The sequence below is a fragment of the Parasteatoda tepidariorum genome, chromosome 11, assembly GCF_982258835.1.
Source record: "Parasteatoda tepidariorum strain Cologne lab strain chromosome 11, Ptep-v5.0, whole genome shotgun sequence".
Lineage (NCBI taxonomy): Eukaryota > Metazoa > Arthropoda > Arachnida > Araneae > Theridiidae > Parasteatoda > Parasteatoda tepidariorum.
Genome location: NC_141765.1, coordinates 73364500 through 73387072, shown reverse-complemented (window position 1 = coordinate 73387072; position 22573 = coordinate 73364500). Strand labels below are relative to the sequence as shown.

The 22573-nt window shown below is 28.2% G+C and overlaps 1 protein-coding gene across 7 annotated transcripts in view; it reads left to right on the top strand.

Annotated features, from left to right (window-relative positions):
- The window catches only part of LOC107450996 (uncharacterized), an 87720-nt gene extending 71156 nt beyond the window's left edge, over nucleotides 1-16564 (top strand). For all 7 annotated transcript variants that reach the window (XM_071187358.2, XM_071187359.2, XM_043038863.3 and 4 more), the window contains exons 12-13: nucleotides 8595-8668; nucleotides 15778-16564. In XM_071187358.2, coding sequence (XP_071043459.1) covers nucleotides 8595-8668; nucleotides 15778-16415 — 712 coding nt within the window. In that variant the 3' untranslated portion in view covers nucleotides 16416-16564. The remainder of the gene's footprint in view (nucleotides 1-8594; nucleotides 8669-15777) is intronic.
- Nucleotides 16565-22573: the final 6009 nt, after the last annotated feature.

Below are 22573 nucleotides of genomic sequence, written 5' to 3'. Positions count from 1 at the left end.
TCTTCTAGAAAATCTTTCACTTAAAAAGGTGTTGTTACCAGCTTTCTTTCAATATTTTTCAAATTAATTGAATGATTTTATTGCAGTACGAGTTGTTAATTGATTTAATATTTATTGAGTCTGCACTTTATAATTATCATAAATTCTTTATTTCAATTTGTTCTTTCTAATAAAAGGAAAATCTAATGCTACAGAAAAATTATAAGAAACTACTTTTGTTTTGTAGAACATTTCAAAAATACTTTTAATTACGTTTTAATTTCAGATATTTAAAGTATAATTTATCACTTTCATTTTTATTTATAATTGGTAAAATCATTTTCCCTTTAATTTAAGCGTGTTAGTTTTTGGGATTTAAACTGTATGACAATACATGAGTTGTTTTATTTTTTTTTAATACATCGAATTATTTAGCAATAAAATTGATAAAAATGAAGTGGCAGCACAATTATACACCAAATAATGTTACATTTAATAATAATTAAGGATAATAATTTGATTTTTCACCATTAAATTTGCATTTATATCAATGACTAAACTGACATAACATTTATTTTTCTTTTGCAAATTTTATGTAAAAAATTGCTTGATAATATCTTCCGCTTTTATCAGTATTTATTTATGTAATCAACTATACATCTCAGATCGCATAATAGATTTTTTTTATTAAAAAACGTTTAATTTTAATTGAGTACTTAATGCACACATTTTAAAAGAAATTCTTACAATTTTTATTATAACAAAATATTGGAAAGATTTCGTTTAGATAATGTAATAAACGCAAATATATATTACAGAACAAAAAAAATATTGACAGGGAAGAAATAACGAAAATTAAAAACATTAAAAACAAATTTTTATTACTGCATTGCTGATTCAAATACGGTTTTTTTAACCTATCTCTTTTCAAGGATGGGTGTAAAGAAGAATTTTTTTGGCCCTTTGAATCGTATCAATGGCAGCCTCTTCAATCAATAACGAATTACAAAAAAAAAAATGAATAAATAAAATAAAAAACTTTCCGATTCAAAAAAATATTTTATTTGTTGGTTTGTTGGCTTATAAACTGATCATGATATACTGATATTGTAATACTGATATTGTATACTGAATGAATTGTAAGAAAAATTTTCTTTTTAAATTTTCATTATTTTTTAAAATTTTATTTAAGATATTGCCATTCATAATTTTTTTTTAAAATTTTTATTACGTCTCTACATTTTGGAAACGTTTTAATTTTTTCAAATAAAAAATTTTAAATAAAAAGAAATAAAAAAATTAAGCTGGGATTTTCAGTTATTTTCGAGTTAATTTAAAGATATTTAAAAGTGCGACTTGTGCATTAAAGGGTTAAATCTAAATCAAAATAACATTTTAAAAACACACACATCCTGACTCAAATAAGTTTCTTAAAAGAATGTTTAATCGTTTAAATTTTTAATCTTCACGTTTAAACATGAAAGTTAAACAAAATGATCTTTATTCTTTCTTCCGTTTCTAACTTAATAATAAAAAAATTAGCATTTTACCATACTGCTATAACACAGATTTTACAAGAATTTAAAAAGGATTTTACAAACTTTTTACAATGACTTTTGGTTTCTTGAATACTCTGTTTTCTATTTTAATTTATTAACATAATATTTTTCAAATATTATTATTTTTGAACAATTTTGGTTTAAAAATGTGTCAAAACACCAAAATTACGTTAAGTAGAAGAAAATCCTGGCTAATTGTATTTGTAGGCCTTAAAAATAGTTGACTCAAACCACCTAAACATATGGCTATAGTCCCTCTGTGATCTACCGTGATATAAAAACATATTCTCTATTAAAAGAATACAAAGTCATCTTTTGTTACATCATTTACTGCCTTGAAATATCTTTAAAAAAAATTCCTACTTTAAATGCTCTTTCTTAGTTGTCACCAAAACTTCAGAATTGCATAGTTAAAATTACTCTAAAAAATGCTTTTTTACACATTTATATTAAATTAAAAAAATAAAAATGCATCTAGCTCTATTTTTAAAGTTCCTTATGAGTGTATCGTTTTTGTTTCTCCTCTATTTCTGCAATTTGCATTTCAAATTTTATCTCCTTTCTTCTATTTAATTTTTTTTTATACCTCCCTGTGTTGCATTTTTTTGTTTGAAGTCTCCTCATTATCCTATAATCCTCCTCAAAAAAAAATTTACCCCTTTTTTTATATATATATTTATAATTTGCGTTTAATTTACCACCGGATTGTCGTATGATAAACCGTTTTTTATGCCTTCATAGAAGAACCGAAAAAAAGAGAAAAACCCCTTTCTTAGGCATTTCTCTCCCATGAATATTTTTTTTCTCCTTCTTCACTCAAAGAGACAGGAATAGCTATCGATTATGACCTTACCCTGTTAAAGGGTTAATGTTGGCTTAACGAGGTTGTAGGGAGGGAACGAAGAAAGGGGAGTAAAAAATATCTTTTTGGAAGGATCCCTTTTTTCCTGGTGACGTTGTCTTTTGTTTTTAATGAAATACCTCACTCACTCCTAGAAGTAATGCAATCATTTCTATTGGTTCATTCAACAAGACTATCCCTCATAGGACGTCACGAATTTTTTTTTTTTTTTTTTTTTTTTTTTTTACCAGGCTTGATAGATTTGCGTAGGCTTTATTTTTAGGGTTAATTTATTGGCTGTACTTATTTTTTAAAAAAAATACTGAGTTTCTGAAATTAAAAAAATCTACCCTATGATATTAGACAATTATACTTGTTTGACGAATAATTTTAAATAATGGACGTTGTTTTTGAAAATAACTTCTTTGGAAAAACTGAAGAATATTTTTGAAAGAAGAATTTATGATGCTTTCAAAACCAGTATTTTTGAAAAACACATAGATAAATATGGTGTTTTTTTGTATACTTTTTTTTTTCAAAAATCGATATTTTTGCATATAGAAAAAAAAACTAGATTTAATTTGTTATTTTTATAATGAAAAATTGCATGCAAATAAATATTTTGCGAAAAAACTCTAATTACCATAAATTCACACTGAGAAGAAAAGTATGGTAAAAACTACCGAAACATGGTAAAACTTACCACGTTTTTGGCTCTTGGCGAAGACCATACAGCTCGATAATTTTTACATAAGAGCTTTAGCAATAATTTTGGTAAAGCTAGGATAAGTGCAATTGAATTAATTAAAGGATGTGAAGAAAAGTTTAAGCAATATATTTAAAATTAAAAGTTAAGGAGATGGTTTAAAAAAAAATCTTTTCTCTTCTTTTTTTGCTCAACATATCAAGTCACTACATTCAAAAACTAAAGATTAATGCGTCCATAAGTAATCACTTTTTATTTAAATGCTATGTAATCTATGCCATTATTGAATTATAAATGTATTTTTTTAACGATAATGGTTTTTAAAAAACTGGGGAAAATTCTTTTACAAAAGTTATTAATAGAAAAAATTGCTTTGAACTGCATTTTCTAGAAAAATGCTAGCGTAAGAATATATTTTAAAATTGGTAGTTCGTTATATTAAAAAATTTAGCCATCAATTTCTAAGTTATGCTAACTCTTAAAACTAGTTCGACCAACCTCATAAACATTAACGAAAATAGAAAAATATTTTGTATCCTATCCTTTGAATGGTGCTTTTAGAAAGAACCAAGACCTGTGAATCAGGTTTCGGTTTTTATTAACACCAGAATTATTTTATGTCTTATGTAACTTCCAAAGTATTTTGAGTTGAGTTGGTTGGATGTTATTGCACTCACCATGTGGTGATTCCTGTAATTTATTTTTCTATTGGGGAGGAGGGAATTGAACAGTTCTGAAATTGAATGTTTCTTTAACTATTAAATTTAAACCTTAATCTGAAATTCTTCACATTTTATTGAGCAATAAATGTTTTAAGTTAAAAACGAAAACATAACTTTGATTTTAAAATATAACAAATATAATTATTAACAAATTAATCCAAAAAATAATAGTTTTTTTTTGTCTAAACTCAGTAGCTCTTCGTGCTATTTAAATTTGTTTTACTGTTAACCTTGAAGCGTATTTTTTATATATATATATATATATATATATATATATATATATATATATATATATATATATACATGGCAGATGCACATGTACTACATAAAAACAATGAAGTCAAGTATAATATTAAATTGTCTACGGTGAATTAAACTCTAGAATCCTAATTAGTTTGGTAGTTCTTTTTTTATGGTATTATTTTTGCCATGTGCATTTTTAAAACTCAACGGATGCCCTGAAGCTACATCTAGCTTTACCACCTGTTATTTTACCCCTTTGTGTCCAAGCTCGAATGCACCCGTTAACTGAGAATATAGCAATGCTGTATTTCCCCCATTCTAAGGGCTCTAGTGGATAGCGTGACAGTACGGGCGTGGCATTAGACAGGAAACCGCTAACAATTTTCATTGCGCGTTCACATTTTTTTTTCGCACTCCGATAACAGCAATTATTACAGAAAGTATCTGAGAAAAATTGTCTTATTTCTGAGTAACTTGTTTTGTTGGTACACTTGAAACGTTTTTATATATCATATTTTATAATCGTTATATATATATATATATATATATATATATATATATATATATATATATATATATATATATATATATATATATATATATATATATATATATATATATATATATATATATATATATATATATATATATATATATATATATATATATATATATATATATATATATATATATATATATATATATATATATATATATATATATATATATATATATATATATATATATATATATATATATATATATATATATATATATATATATATATATATATATATATATATATATTTTTTTTTTTTTTTTTTTTTTTTTTTTTTTTTTTTTTTTTTTACTCCTTATATATGATTGTCAAAATAGTATGTAAAGAGGGATTTATCTAAAAACTCTTAAAAGCGTATTTAAAAACTGTCTCCTAAAAAGCTAATCTTCTAAAAACCTTTCCTAAAAACTTTTCCCCAAAAAACATCTCTCCTAAGAACTCTTTAAAGCGTATTCAATTTCAGTTTTTCTGTCTATATATTTTTATTGGTTAATGATCATCACTAAAAAAAATAAAGAAAAAAAACATTATTATACATCTCAAAAATAAAACTTTCCTATTTAACGATTTTCTTCAAATTATCTTTCAATTACTTTTATTACTAAAATTACATTTTCGCATCTTCAATAGCTTTATTTAATTGGTTTTTTTTTAAATCTTCTGTGAAAGCTACAATTTAAACACAAGCCAAAAATATTTAAACAGTTTAAATTACACGGATCAATTACTAAGCACCTTACTTTAAATTTAGTTTAAGAAAGTTTACTTTATTAGAACTTTCCCTTCGTCTTTTTTCAAATTATAAGTCTCTCTTTTTTTAAAATAAAATCAGTAAAAATATATTTTAAAATTTATCATACTTGTTAGCAAGTATTATTTAAAAGTATTATAATTGTTAGAAAATTATAGTTGCTCAAGATAAAGCTCTTAACTTCAGAAGTTTAAAGCTTTTAGAAATACAGGGTTTGGGGCAATGCAATAATAAACCACGTTCTTAAATTTTCGAACGAACTACTTTTGGATAAAAAGCCATGGAATGTAGACATTAAAGCGTTCCGGTATAGGGGTGTTGTCTAGTTTAAATTAAGGAAAGTACCTATATGGAAACAATATTAGAGAATATTTTGAGTTGAAAATACCGGAAAGAGTTTCTTATCTTTATCATCTTCCCACCCCTTCAAATATGTGAATACAAGTCGTAATATGCTAAACTATTATGAACTTTGATAATTTTTTAAAAACTGAATAGATAATTATTAAATTGTTACTTTTCAGAAAAAATTAAGTTTCTAAACAATGCTTTATTTCTTGTAAACCGTTACCATATGAATGGAAAAATTACCAAATAAATGATTTTAATACCGTATATTTGGGTTACCAGAAATGTCAGTACCAACCAGTATGGTAATTTTAACAGAATATTTTTCTCCGTGAACTAGTAGGCTTCGTCTCCATCTTGCTAAGGCTGGCTTTTTTAAATTTGTTTGATTTAATCGCCAGTCGTTTAGTCGTGATCCTTCTGTTTTAACAAAAGCGTCAACAACGAACTGTCCAAAAGATTCCCTCTTTTATGAAGAAAGCTGAAATTGTGTTGAATAGTATGTCTGTATAGGCATAGTATTGCACGTTCCCTTCCTGCCCTGAAAGAGGCATTTCTTGCCCTTGAGGTGGCTGTGCAAGGCAAATGGGCTTAGTCATAAATGTAGAGAAAACAAAATATATGTTATTCTCAGGAAATAGTGTCCCAGATCCCTATCTTGAAATAAATTCTTATAGATTTGAAACAGTGAGGAGTTTTACTTACTTGGGATCAATTATTACCATTGACAACAGAATTACTCCTGAAATAAAAAACCGACTCTATCTGGCAAATAGGGCTGTCTATGGGCTGAGAAGTTTATTAAATCTAGGTTTCTTTCTAGAAAAACAAAGTTCTTAATCTACAAAACTCTTGTCCGGCCAGTCTTGACATACGCTTCTGAAGCTTGGACACTGACAAAACTGGAGGAAAATTGTATCGCAATATTTGAGAGAAAGATTTTGCGGAGTATACTTGGTAGTGTAAAGGAAAACAATAGCTGGAGAAGGAGATTTAACTTTGAACTGTACAAGATTTATAAGCAACCTGATATTATTAAATACTGAAAAAAATGGAATGAATTGGATCGCCCACGTGATTCGAATGAGTGAAGACAACACAATACAAAAGATACTGCTTTTTAGACCCACTGGAAAAAGAAAGCGGGGAAGGCAGCTGTTGAGATGGGCTGACTCAGTGGAGTCTGATTTTCTCGCAATTAATGAAAAGAATTGGAGATCAAAGATAAATCAGAAGTCGTCATGGAGAAATCTTCAGAGGAAGGCATTGGCTCACATTGGGCTGTCTGGCCAACTATGATGATAAACATAGTATTCTAATTGAGTAACTTTGATGCGCTTGGCAGTGAGCTTCTCTACCTGCTCCATTCCAACCTCTCTCGGAAAAACTAGAGGATAAACCATTGGGTCAGAGCAGTGATTAATAGGAGAAATTGCTTAACACACATATCCAACAGGGAAGATGCTTAAATCTCAATTAGATGGAAGTTCTTCATTTACCTCCAACAATATAACTTCTACCTGTTTTTGAAATAGGAACATTGTATCGCCTCAAATCAGAATTTGAATTTTCCATAAAAATTAATTTGACATGTGTTACAGGATTTGATTGGATTACTTTATGGATTTTGATGCCACAAAAGGATTGATTTGCCTTAATAAATTACCCAATTGCTCCATCACGGAACTTAAACTTCCATTGCCGTTATTCATGCATCTGTCAGTAGCTTCAGTGGAATTGAAAACATATAACTGTCCATATCCAAATAATGCAGAAGCAAGTGCAGCATTATATTCACGTTGATGATCTCGATAATTTCTTGTCTCGATTGAATTCTCACACAGTAAATTTTTAAGCAAATCAGAGATGATCTTTATTTTTCCATCATGGCAATATTTAGTATTCTTCCCAGTAGAATTTTTTTTTCTTTTGCCCAGAAGCGAGCTGTGCCAAGCTCGGTCGTATTTCGGTCGTGCAACCGATGTCATGTGCTTCAACGTCAACAGTTAAATCATGTATGACGGCACGTCTCTTATGCATTCTTTCAATGTTACGCCTTTCAAAACTCTCAGCAACTCTTTCTTCTGCTCTTTCCATCACGCTTTTTTTTATTTTACTTAAAAAGTTAGCTGCACGGCTCATACTCATTTTTCAATGAATAGTAGTAATAATAATAATAATATTAAATACGTAAGCAAATACTATGATAAAGAATTCGTAAACCAAATAATTAATAATAAATAAGTAAACATATAAAATTAAATCTGTAAATGAAATATTTAATAATCAATCCGTAAACAAAAGCGCAATCGACAAAAATTGAGTTTAAATGACAAGAACCACTCATTTCTGTCTAACCTAATAGCTGCAAATATACTAGTAAAACAGTTATGAAATTAATTTTTTAAAAAAAATTGAAGCAAAGTTAAAGCTTGGAATAATACCGATTTATATTTTAAAATAATTAAAAATACAAAACGCTCACAATTTAAAACGAAGTGCTTAACTTCGTGAAAGAGTTGTTGTTGAATATATATATATATATATATATATATATATATATATATATATATATATATATATATATATATATATATATATATATATATATATATATATATATATATATATATATGTTTTATTATTTATTTTATTAACCCAATTATTTTATTTATTTTTATTTTTTATTTCGTATGCCAAATTTTTCTATGCATAATAGTTTTATTTTTGTGAACACTTTTCTTCAATGTATCGAACAATTTTTTTCATTAAAAAAAATAGTAACCCGATTATTAATGATATGCAAAACTTTTGTAATGATATAACTTTCTGAATGTAGAATTGTGGATTTTAAATGGTGTGTTTAACAATCTTTTTTTCTTATAGATACTTTACCGAATATCGATATGGAATTCGTTCTTCATGTTCTGAAAATGATAAGATTGATACTGATGATACAGGTATGTTTTCATTATTTTTATCTCAAGTATTTTTTTCTTTAATCTAATAACTGCGCATTTAGAATATATGTCGCTAACAATTATGCTATTTTCTAGTTGAAATTCCTTCAAATGTCCTAAACTTTTATTTACTCCATTTTTTTTTCTGAAATTATATTTAACTATCTAATTACAACCGAAAACTATTCATAGTTTGATTGTTAATGTGAGTTTTTTCTGAAAATCATCCACACTTTCTTCAAATATCATGTTTAACTATTTAAGTACGTACAGAAACTAGTTATATTTTGATAATATAGAGCAGGTTTTTTCGTAAATTTCTTTTTCCTTCTTTTACGTCAACCATAAGTTTTACCGTATATGTAAGGCTTGTTTTTTAAGCATAAATTTTTCTTCAAATATTTCAAACTTTTCGTCACTAAATAAATATTTTTCATATAAAGAAATTAATTATATTATTGCATTACTCTTTCAGAATTTAAGTAATTGAAAATTACTTTAAAAAAAATATCTTAGTTCAAATCTTATTCCAATAATAGTTCAAAAATTTAAATATGTTTCAGTGATATTTGTCAACAGCTTTGCATTCTGCGAATATTCGCCTGGTTTAAAAGTAAAGTTTTAAAACTTAATTTTCGCGAAGCAATTTTTTAGAGTAGGACCCTGCAATACCTTGAAATACCTTGAAATCAGATCATATAATTAACTTGACTTTTTCGATTCTAGTTTCCTCTATAACCATCTGGTTAATGGAAGTCTTTTTAAAATTATATAATTTTAAGTTCTATGTAAGGAAAAAAATAATCAACTGCCATTACTTTATCAACATGAAAAAATAAATGTTAAATTAGCCTCTTTCAAACTTAGTAAAATTGCTGATTTGAAAACAGTGCCAAATTTAGGCAATTTTTCACGTCAAAAATGACCTCAAAATTAAATTAACTATTGCAATATCTATTTTTTTAACAGCATATAGATCTTAATGTGTTTACACACGTATAAAGATGAACCTGAATCATACTCTCTTCATCCATTCTACATTATATTTTTTTTTAAATTCATGATTTTAAGTTTGTTTCTAAATACCCATCATACTATTTTCAGTATAAAAATTTTAAAAAATTCCAGGTGCTTAGGCAATAATAGGAAAATGGTATAGTAGAAATAATAGAAAAACGTATAATAGAAAAATGGCAGAGGTGGAGAGTTTTAATTTATAACATTATTTTAATGATCTATTTATTTTAAAACTGACAAATTTATATTTGAACATTTTTATAAATCAAAAAGTTTGTTTTGATCGCCATAATAACCTTATTTAAGAATAGAAATCCGTTTGCAGGAAAGTATTTAATTATTTATATGGTACAGTAAATCATTAAATATTAACTTTTGAATCTTTATTTTCAAGCCTTATTTTTAATTCTGTTTCTAAAAATGCAAAAATTTTTGTCGAATTTCAAACTTAGTTTGATAAACGCGGAAACATGTTGAGATAGGAATATACTTGATACAAATCCTAAGTTACGGCATATCCTTTCGTTATGAGATAATAACTCTTCATATTCATACATTGCTAAAAAAATTAACGCGTCTAGAAAGAATGAAAAGAAAGTTTACAAGTACGTAAGTACAACGTTGATATAAGTAATTAATTAATAAATCAAAGCAAAATTATTATTTATTGCAGAAAAAATACAAATTAATGGAGGTTTTAGCACCCCATTTAACTACCTCTAGCGCGAATGCAGAATGCGACACTTTGTGCATTGAGACATGCAAGTCCCTTATGATGTCTTGCGACATCACATTCCACAGTTGCTGTAAAAACACATCTCCCAAATCTACTAAACTTGGAGGTTTAGCTAACTCCGAGGCTATCTCAAATGGTCCTGTATATGATCGTTCTGTGTCAAATCTGGGGTTTGAATAAGTCAGAGAAGAATGTTAATGTGACGCAAGCATTCCTGTGATACTCTAACTGTGTGTGATAGAGCATTATCTTGTCGAAAAATGGCTCCTAGAAGCCCAGCCATGAGTGGTAACACATATGGTTGAAGGATGTTGTTGGGTTGTCATAGCACCGGAGATCAATAGTAGGGGTCATCATGTGTCGTGTGCGATAGGACCCTATGCAATCACACCAGCAGTTGAAACAGTGTACTGTTGTACAGTATAGTGCAGGATAGAGGTGTTTACCACTGTGCACTCATACACTATGGTCATCACTGCCCAAATTAAATCTGGTTTCATCACTAAAGAGGACCTAGTTCCATTTGGTCTTGTCGAGAGAGACACCACTCCAAGCAAGGGCAACGATGGGCAGGTGTTAATTCCACCAACGTCAATTCTGTTACTGGTCTGATAGTGTAGGATGCCATCGCATACAAAACGTGATGACCCCTAATATTGATCAACGATGCTATGACATCCCAGCGGTATGTTCGTAACCCACAGAACATCGTTCGTAACCCTTTAGTCATATGTGTTGCTACTCCCATGAGTCATTTCTCATCAAGACAATGCTCAGCCACACGCTTCAAGGATGTCGAAAGAATACTTTCGCCACGTTACCATCCTACCCTGAGTAGCTCGATCCCTAGACTTGTTACCGAACAAGCATATAAGCATATGTGGGACCACTTGGGATGACAAGTTGTGCATCCTCCGAGTTCAGTCGAATTGGAGGTGTTTTTACAGCAACTATGGAAGGTGGTGCCACAGGAAATCATTAGAGATTTGTATGCCTCAATGCTAGAGCGCATCGCAGTCTTGCATTCGCGCTAAAAGTGGCTCAAGAGGGCAATAAAACTTCCATTCAATTGTATGTTTTCCTGCAATAAATTGTGATTTTGCTTTGTTTCTTTAATGACTTACTTGTAACAACGTTGTACACGCATTTGTAAGATTTCGTTTCATTCTGACAACTCTTTCTAGGTGCATTAATTTTTATAGCAAGAAGTGTATTCAGAACATATATCAGAAATATATTGCTAAAAGTACAGATTGAAAATTTATAAAAAGCATAATTTTATAAACAGTCTGAGGTTTCATTAGAATGGCATGCCTAAAAATGGCGAATATTCCATTATCGCGTGCCTTCAAGCTATTTTTTAACACTCTAAAAGTGTAAAAAAAAGTATTTTGCTCTACGGGGAAAAATTCCGGTAGATAGAAGGGGGTATTGTAAGTATAATGCAGTTACAAGGTTAGTTTATTCTTTATGAGTTAGTTCATTCTTTTATCTTTACTTCAACGGAGGTTTGTTTTTTCTTTTTTTTTGTCTATTCTAGTTTGTAATATATTAGTAGCGAGCGTTATGCTTTAAGTATTAGAACTTTATTTAAATTTTTTAATTTAAATTTTCTATTCTCTCTCACTTTTTATGAATTTTTTGTAATGCTATAATAAAATAAAGGTAAGTAGAAAAATTTTCCGTTTTAATTTCAAATTAATCCGACTCGAAATAAATGCAAGTAAAAGGGGCTTATTTAAGAAATAAATAATTAATCAATAATCAATTAATCAATCAAAAAACTCTTTATCAAATAACAAAGAAAATTACCAGTTTTCGATTAAAAATATAGTCCTACTTTTTTAATATATTGGGAGCAGAAGCGTATGATACACTAGTTTTCACTAAAATCTAAAATATTACTCAGGAAATATTCACAAGTGGCGTCTAATTTCAAATACTATCAAGGTATTATATTTTGATTCTTCATAAAATTTTCATAAAAGTTGCATTGTACAATTAATTACTTAAACTGAGTTCAAAAGATCGTCTATGCTTCTTAATTTTATTTGCGCTGTTGTATGTACATTTAATAATTATACAAATTATGCAAAAATTGCTCATAAATCTTTTATTTCATATTTTTTTAAAAATTCCATTATATTTAAAAAAATAATTTTAAATTTTAATGTTTCTAATTTTTGATATGACTGAAAATATTATTTTTTAATTTAATAAATTTTAATTATTTTATTATAAAGCTTTTGCGACATTAAAATACATATATAAAAAAGCAATAATTAAATTTAATTTGCATACTTTTTCTTTTACTTAGAGATTATTTCTTTGAATGGTGGTGTATTAAAAAAAAAAAATTTCCAAGAGAAGAAATAAAGAGAAATATCTAGAGCATATACATCTCTCGATCTTTATTTTTTAATGACACTTATAATGGAGACATTCAAAGTTTCAAAATCATTTTTCGTTCAAATATCATTTTTTCTTTATTTAAAAGCGAGTAATTACTATAATTTTTTAAAAACAAAAATTTTTTCCCTGGGGAAAGGGGGCTGAAATAGTTGAAACTCTCGCAATATTTTGAACTTCGTAAACCATAAAATAGAGATGAAGCCATACCCAAGGTCAAAAATTTTGAAATAGTTAATTTTTAGTTGAAAAATGAAGAAGCTTTTTACGTCTTCATAACTCCAACTGATCCAGTTGATATTCAGAACAATTGTTCAAATGTATGGTAGAATAAATTGTAATTACAAATGCTGATGAATTCAACAATATTTAATTAAAATAGTACTTGTTAAAGAGTAATAAATTCGTATTTAATATTATTTTTCAGTCTTATTAAATCTGAAAAGGGGCACCAAGGGCTTATTCAACATCACTTTCATATTAGTTTCCTTTTTCGAACTCACAATCTTAATGTGTTTAAAAAATATAGTAAATTAATCTCAATATACATTTTTCAGAAATTTTTGATGTTAATTTTATTTTGCGTAATTATTTGTGAAATTAAAAATTCTATTTATTTTACTATTTAATTTTATTTATTTATTTATTTATTATTTTTTTGCCCACTGTACACTGCACTGTATGACAGTTTATATATGTACTTCGTCAAATCAATCCGTCAAGAAGATTGAAATTTCTCTCCAAATAATTGACCTCAATTAATATTCTTATTCAATTAGTAAAAAGGTTTACTTACTTGATATGATAAGTTTGTCAATTCAATCCGACGAAAAGAGATCCACCAGAACACTCCATGTAAACCAACCGCCATTTGGTCGCCAAATAGTTAATATCATGAAACTGCAGATTTTCCGCCTTTAAATTTATAACAATACTCCAAGAGCATTTGTTTTACTTTTAAGACAATCCCCATTATTTCGCACAAGAATTTAGTTATTTAAATATACACTAAGTATTCGCCAAGTTTGCGAAACTCTAAAAAACACAATTTTTTTTTCCAACGAGCTGCAGATTGGTTTATCAATTGAATCAATGATTTCGAAAACCAACAAAACTAATTTTACAGGCGAAACAAAAAAAAACTTATCTGTTAATTAGCTTGACATTTAGAGCTTCTTTTTTTGTATTAAAATATGACTGGTTTCTAAATAATTTATTCTAATTCAATTGTGCAATAGTATCACTTAATTTTTCTATTTAAAAAATAATTAGAACTTGGAGATGACAGATTTTCGGACAAAACCTTAAAACGAATATTATACATTATTTTTAAAAAGCGAAAATATTAATAATTTGTCATTAAGAAATGAAATAAAGATTTTATTTAAGTCTTAGACTATATATTCATGAGTTGTTTTGCTAAAATTTATATTTTGCTCTGTATAAAAATTTTAAAAATAAGGGTATTTTAATGTTTTACGTAAGCATTGCTCATACTCATTCTCCCCTCTTTACAACAAACCCCCCATTAGGTGCTTACATAATATTTGAACTGTTCCGAAAATATGCTATTTTTAAATTTAATTTTCAAAAGCTTATAGCAAATATTGTCACAGACAATTTAGTGAATGAATATTTTTTAAATGTAAATAAAAACTGTACAATTTTAAGCACAGTATATTCGATTATATTAAAAATCATAAATATTATTTTTTTTAAATGTTTTATTAGTAAATTTTCAACATGCCTAGAGCAATAATGCGAAAGAAATTCCAGAAGTGATGCTTCTTAAAAACAACAAGCTCCTCAAACTGTTCAGAAACTGCAAATATGCTAAGCAAATGTAAAGACAGCATTTTCTTTAAGACGAAGGACATGTGTCGTGAATCCTGAGATTCTTTTATGGTTAAAAAGAAAAAAAGAAAAAATTGGAAAAGAAAAAAATAGTTGCCGCCATTTTTTGGTGTTAAGGTACATTTTCATGTACAGAACTGTAGTTATCGTGCAAAAAAAATTATATAAAATTGGCACGATAACAATTGTTTGAAAGATTTACGGCTAATATATAACTAAAATGTGCTTATTCTTTCCCGATTGTTTTTACAATGAAATTTATTTGAATGCACATTAAAATGCGTGTCGTCAGTAAACAAACTAAAAATAATAAGTAAATAAATAAAACGATAACAGTAAACAAGTAAATAAAAATATGACTATAGTTTGTCTACGTAAAGAACTCCCCTAGCCATTCGTCTGGAGTAGTGGTGGCTATAGTTACGGGGTTTAACCATTTCAAGTAGGAATGTTAGGTCATTATTTAAGACAGGTTTTGACTCAGGTCGGCGAGAGAAAGGGAGTCAGGGGAGAAAGAAGCTCCCCTGTTTGAAATGCGCTATTTCTTGTTGCCATAGCTGCAGATAGCCTTAACCTTCGAGGCTAGGGGAGTTCTTTCTATAGACAAACTATATATGCACAGTAAACAGATTTTAGTTTATCTCATCAACAAAAATAGTGGCAACTATACAACCAAATTTCTCACAGTATATATGAACTGCCGCAGTTTATTCATTTCAACAACGTGTATTTTATATTCTGTTTGAGACCATTATAGTTTCAAAGTCCCATAAAAAGTCGGATTATTTCATCAAAGAGCTGCATTCATTCGAAAAGATTTATTTATTTTTAGTAACAATGACGTAATGTATTTAATATAATATAATGCATGTACCCAAATGTAAAAGTTTGTAAGAATATCGAATCATTGTAACATGTTAGTATTTTAATGTTGTTTTTTTTTATTTCTATATATATTTTATTTGCTCTTAACTTATCACTTTAGACTCGCACTTAAAAGCAGATTTTCCGTGAAAGCTTTTTATTCTGAAAAGAAGAACTGTCATTCTATTTTTCATTGAAAAGGCTTTAAAATTGATTATTTTTCTTTCAGATTCTCAGTTTTCTGTCTATAGCTACGAATCTTCGGGTCATGAGGCAAATGAATCGCCATCTCATGATTCAAACATGTCCGTTCAAACCAACGATGGATCTGTGAAAAATAATGCTGGTAAAAAAACGAACCATATAACAAAGCAACTTGTTCAAGAAACCCTTATGGATGAAGGACTTCGAGTTGTTAAAGAATTAGCTAATCAAATAAAAGATGAAACGGATCATGTATCTAAGCCTGAAGGTAGACCTAGGGGCCGTCCACCACGATTAGAAAGAGATTATATTCTTACAACAGCCGGCTCAACCACTCCTAAACATTATACGGACTTTATAAATAATATACGAAATGCAACTGCTCCTGTGACTCCCATTCAAAATGGACACAGTCCGACATCTGTCGGTGTGCCTTCCGAAACTGAATGTCATAATGGCATGATTATGAACTTAAGGTCACATCAAGTGTCTGAAAGGAACAATATTTCAATGAATAACTCTGACAATAATCATACAATGTTAGATCTGCAAGATGATGTTGTAAGTAATGAATCAGAAAGCAGTCTAAAAGCCCTTCTTGCCTTTTCTCAAAAGGGCATAAAACAAGAACCTTCATCTCCAAACAGTGTGAAAATGGACTGATTGATATTTTTGTTAGAATAAGCTAAAGTATGTGATATTTTCTGTATCATCATTGCACTTGCCATTTTCAAAACGGCGAAAAACTCTGAATGCTAAGCCATAATTGTACTACAGTTGACTGACAACAAAATATTGAAGGCAATGGTATGGATTCAGAGTTTCAATTGAACTATATGCAATGGATACAGTTGGCAGAATTACTGCTGTTGTGCAATATGTAACATATGTACAGGCAATATTAATAAATTACATTTATGGCTCTATATTCCCTGCCCATCAGTCTATGTTGTTTGACTGCAACAAAGATTTGAAAAAAAAAGTCTGTGATTTTTTTCGTTATCCGTTTACTGTGATGGATATTACAGATCTGTGGAAGCAAGTGATTGATAGATACGAAAATGTTTATGTGTTCAGTTAAATGAAATACCATCAGCAGTCATTCTCTAATTTTTGCCAATCCAGTTCATAATTGAAATGTAGTTTAATACGCATAGAAATCATTCATCAATTGTTGTTAGTTATTTGAACACTGACAGTGATTTTTAATTTTATGCCCACCCACTATTAAAAATTGTTGGGCTGTTTTGTGGTGCTTTCACGGAATATTTCCAATTTCTTTTTCATCACCTGTATTGTTATATAAATATAATTTTTTTTGTAAACATATTTACTTTGATCCTCAGTATTCTGTATTATATTAAATTATCTTTAAAAAATAAATATATGAACTAGAGAGACATTTATATAATAGATATATCTATACATTTATATGCATATCGATTACAAATTTCAATATTATTTTTATGATTGGAAATATAAAACAGATTCATAAATAGCGAGTTTAACTAGTCAAAAATGTAATATAATTGTTCACATTTATTTACTATTTAGTTATATCGAGTTTCTTACAGTAATTTACACTCACGTTACGCATATCTTTTTTCAAAAATTTTCAACCATTTATGGGTGTGTTTTAAAAGACATTCAAAATTATGGAAAAGTATTTATGGCGAAATTTTTGAAATAGATTTTTAAAAAAATAGGCAAATGCTGTCTAGTTATAAGGATTTCTTTTTTAAATCTTGTTTGTTATCTGAAAAAAAAGAATAGTGTTTGACGAATGAACACGAAAAACTAATTATTGTATGCTATATTTTTCAAAAATGTTTAGTATTCATTTTATTTTGTTTGTAAATTTTGATCTAAAATTTAAAGAAATTGAAGAAAAAGAAAAGAAAAAAAAAGAAAAACGTATATACCACACTAATATATTATTTTGCATTATTAATTTAATATGAACTAATACTTATTATGTGTTTCATATTCAATTAACGCACGAATTTACGAAATAAAGAGCTTAAAGGTGAATCTCATTGAATGTTATCTTTATTTTTTTCCAGCAACTGAAAAAAAAATTATCTGCACCCATCAATGGTCCTAAAATATTATTGTTTTTACTTTATTATTTTGATATATTTATATATTGAAAATGTAAGTCTATTATTATGTGTATTATCATTTAAATTGTATTTAAACAATAGCTTTCAAAGGCTATCAAATAATTAACGGTATTGTTTTATTATTTATGGAAATTTTACTGTGAACTTACTTAGTGAACAATTTTTAGTTGTAACTGTGTTAATTTCAAATTTTACTTTTGTTATTTTTTTTTCGTATTATCTTTTTTTAATACAAAACACTTCGCATAATTTAATGCACTAAATTAATAACAAGGCATCATTTTTTATTCCTTTAAGACTGAACAGTATAATTCCTGAATTTTAGTGAAGCTTAAAGCCCATTTTTAAATACATAAATGTGTTTCAAAAACTTATAATTCGTATGTCTAACATTATGCTTTCATACATTCCTGTTTTTTCTGAACTTAATTATCTAGTTATTGAACTTAATTACCTAAGCTTAATAATAGAATCTAATTATTAATTATTAATTACGAAAAGGATATAAGTATCCGCCACTTCAAATTCTAAGTGATGACAGCAGTAGGCCTAAAATTGGTGTATAGTTATTGTAAAGTTTCTAAGAGCAATTCAGTGAGACAGCTTACAGAGCCATCTAGTGACGAGTTTTGGAGTTAGCTTCCTTAATTTTTACCATTACCTTTTCGAGTTTATTACCATCGCAGTTATACTGTTACACCATGACTAGTTGACCCAGTAAGCTGCCTTTTTTTTCCTCTCTTAAAGCTTTTCATTAAATTCCATTTTTGGAAAATCATCATATTAAGCCAACATTGCTCTACATTTTGTAATTTACTTTTTTCTCTTACTGCCTTTGAGATTCGAGCACTAGTTCCAAATTTTATCGCTGGATGGCTCTGTAAGTGGTTTTATATCGGTAACAGCCACTTTTCAATATCTAGACTCTATTTTCATGACTATAGCTGCCATCATGAGAAAATGAAATATTGACTTAATTTTGCAACAAGTATAATATCCTATAACATTAACATTAATATAGCCACAATTTATGTAATTATGGATTACTTATTTCTTTTCTATAAAGAGAATTTAGCATTTTGTGCAAAGTTGATTGTAAATAGTTGGAGAATACGAATTTCAACTTAGAACCTGTACAGTTTCTATACAGCATTTATTTTCTAACTCAAACTAATTTGTGATATTGTTAATATAAAAACGTTCACACATAAAATAGCAAAAACATACATAAATAAATTAATGTGATATTAAATACGGTGATTCCAGTGATGTCTTTCTTTGTAAATTGCGGAAAATATTATTGGGTGATAGATTCTTAAGTACATTAGTGTTGAGAATTTTTTATGTATTGTTTAGATTCAAATTATTTGTATTTTTTACTATTTTCACAGATTATTTTATTTGCATTTTGGTGTGTTCATTGTGTTTCATTTGAGTTTTTCTTCGACAGTTATATTTTTGTAAGACAATAGTGTTTGCTGTAGAAAAGATCCACGAATTGCTGCAGATCTGTATACCATTATATATGTCTTATTTGTTTTGTCAAATACAATCTTGTTTTCAAAAAACACATTTGTATCATTATTTTATTTTTTATGACAAGCTCACATTCTCTCACTTTTCCCCGCTAATATCATTAGTTTTTTCTTTTTTTTGGTCGTATGCCTGTTTAGACAGTGGGGGTGCGATTGTTCCTGTTTTTCAGTGGCGCCATCTATGGCCAGGACTTCGACTTCTGCCACGCCATTCACACAACCACAACCCGTTTATAGGGCGTGTCACATTCACACATATTCACACGCAAAGGAGAAAGGACATAGAACACAGAGAGAGAAAGAAACATCCATGCCTTGCCCGGGATTCGAGCCCAGGACCCTTCCGATGCAAGCGCCTCTGCCCCCTACACAGGCCGGTCGGCATATCATTAGTTAAATGTTGAGTATAAGTAAATATTCAAGTATATCCTTGAAAGAACGATGTAAATTAAAAATGAACTTTTTTATTTTTGTGGTTAGAACCTATTTTTCCTGGGGTATGTATGCATGAAACCTTATGCACCAAGTTTTTATGAAATAAAAAAAATAGCGAATTTAAAGAGTTTTTAAATATTAAAGCCAAGTCATAATTTTTAAATAATATTTTATACAATAACAATTAATGCTGTGAAATCAGCTGGAGAATAACGAAAAAAAAATTAATAAAGTTTTTGTTTTTTTAAGATAGTCACGAGAATTCAAAACGCGTCAAAATTATTAAAAACTAAAATTAAGTGAGATTCATTGATGAAAAATAAATTGCTAAAATTTACATTTACTAAAATAATTTGTAAATTCAAATAAATCTGTTAATTAATAGTTAAATATTTTTTTCTTCTGCATGCGAAAAATTACGTTTGAGTAGTCTGAATTGATTAATCAATGAATTTAATCATTTCAAACTAATAATATAAATAGCAATATTTTTTGAGCCAAGCACTTGATATATGTGATCACCGGGTGCATTTTTAAAACAGCCCTTAAAATAATCGTAACCATATTCCAGATTGTGGATTCTAATGGATTAATTAAAACATTTTTATTAATTAAACGAAAACATCTCTTACGTTACACATTATTTGGAAAAATCGCAATTTTTTTAAACTTCGAAAACAATGTTTAAAACGAATGTAACAGAAAATGCTTTATGTTTTAATAAATAAGAAAAATTAAATATTCATCAATATTTTTTCTTATAATAAATGAGTTCGCTTTTGAAAAATTTAAATTCAAATTGTAACTTTCGATGTAACATTTGTTTTAAACTTTCTTGTGTCCATAAATTTTAAAAACAATGAACAATGTAATTACTAAAAAAATGTTGCGCAAGAGGCAGTTTTAATGACGGGTTCAAGAAAATTTTAAATTATATTTCTATGATGTTTCAATATTTTTATGAAACTTGGTGCATACAAAAAAAAAATCAGTTTTCTAGTATCAAAAATTTAAAAAACTATTTTGAAAATGTTATAGTTCTTTTAAGAATTAAATATACTAACCACAAGTTTATTTGATAAATATATTCCAAATGCTAAAAATACACCAGAGCTACACTAATCATCCAATCGTGCATCATAATTTCGAACTAGAACACGGATACATTATTGTGGGTCCATTAAAATATGATAGGCGCAAAAATAACGTCTTCCATGAACTGTAAAAAATTGGCAACTCAAACTTCATGAAATTTTCATTATTCTTGCTGAAATCGTTTCCTGAGAAATGTGCGACATTTCATCAAATTGAATTTATCTTAACTTGCTTAACGATACGAATTTTGTCAAATCATTCGGCTTAGTACTATATATCGGTTAGCATAATGAATTAATAAATTCAGCATAATAGAAAAGGGAACAAGTTTCTCAGTCATTACCAGGATTACATCCAGGAAAACTTGCTAAGTAAGCGTTCTAACCTCTATATCGTCCCGTCGTGGTTTTAAAACGAGACAAAAAAAATTGCCCGAGAATTCCAAGCATGTACTGAGGTGACACTGGAGTGACTATATGGTTACATACAGTATTTTAAAAGTTCATATTTTGCCAAAATGCCTGTAATTTCTTGAAAGAATTTTTGACAAAAATAACGAAATGCAGCTCGAGGATTACTGAGTTGTCGAAAATGAAATTCTGGTTCCAATTATGCAGAGATGTTATCTTCTAGCGAAATTCTAATGAGTTCTCACAAAACGAGAGAAAAAAAATAATTTAAAACATAAAGATTTTTTTTTAATATTTCTGTTCGTGTCTCTAAACGCCAATTTTTTCATCTAAGTTTGTTTTAAAAAAAAACATAAAAATTACAGAAAAGCACTGTTGTTCATAAGTTGTTTTTTACTTATATTTTACAAAAAAGAATTTATCAAAACTGTGTTGCTCAGAAGAAGTGCTTGACGAGAAATTATATATTTTTTCGTGTTTGAATAAATTCCAGAAGACAACCAATTGCGCCATATAATAACTCTATAATCCATGATATTAATTCATTACTCATATATTCATGTTAATGTATCAACTCCAAAAATAGTTATAACAACAATCTTCTTTTACCACTGGCAATAAACAACTGATTCAAACAGCGGGTGTGTGGCTCCTTGTTTTCGCTTCGTTCTAGCTTCGTAGTTAAGTAATGGCACAAAATGGTTTTTGAGAATGACTTTTTGAGTAAAACATAAAAGAAGGAAAAAAATTCCCACTGTCAGCCCGACTGCAAGAGCGTTTGATTATTTATCTATGTTACTGCGAATGACCGAAATTGGTGGTTGTTGACTTCCACAGGCGAATGTTGACAATCACTTAGTCACTTTGATAAATGTCCGAAATATATACTAGGTCTAGTTACGTGCCATTGCCCAGTATACATTGGCGAGGTATGTCCTACAATGTTTTTTAAAGTTCAGCGCCACTACCCGGTATACATTTGCCCGGTATGCACTACATTACTGTTTTTTAAGATCAAGTGCCACTACCCAACATGTATTTAACCGGTACTCCGGAGACTGATACTTTTCCTAATCTATCCTCAACAGATATTAAAATATCGAATAAATATAATAATATCAACGAATAAACTGATATTAAATCGGATATAACAAATATTTCGAACATTCACCAAAGCGACAACGTGATTGTTGACATTCACTGGTGAAAGTCGACATTCTCTT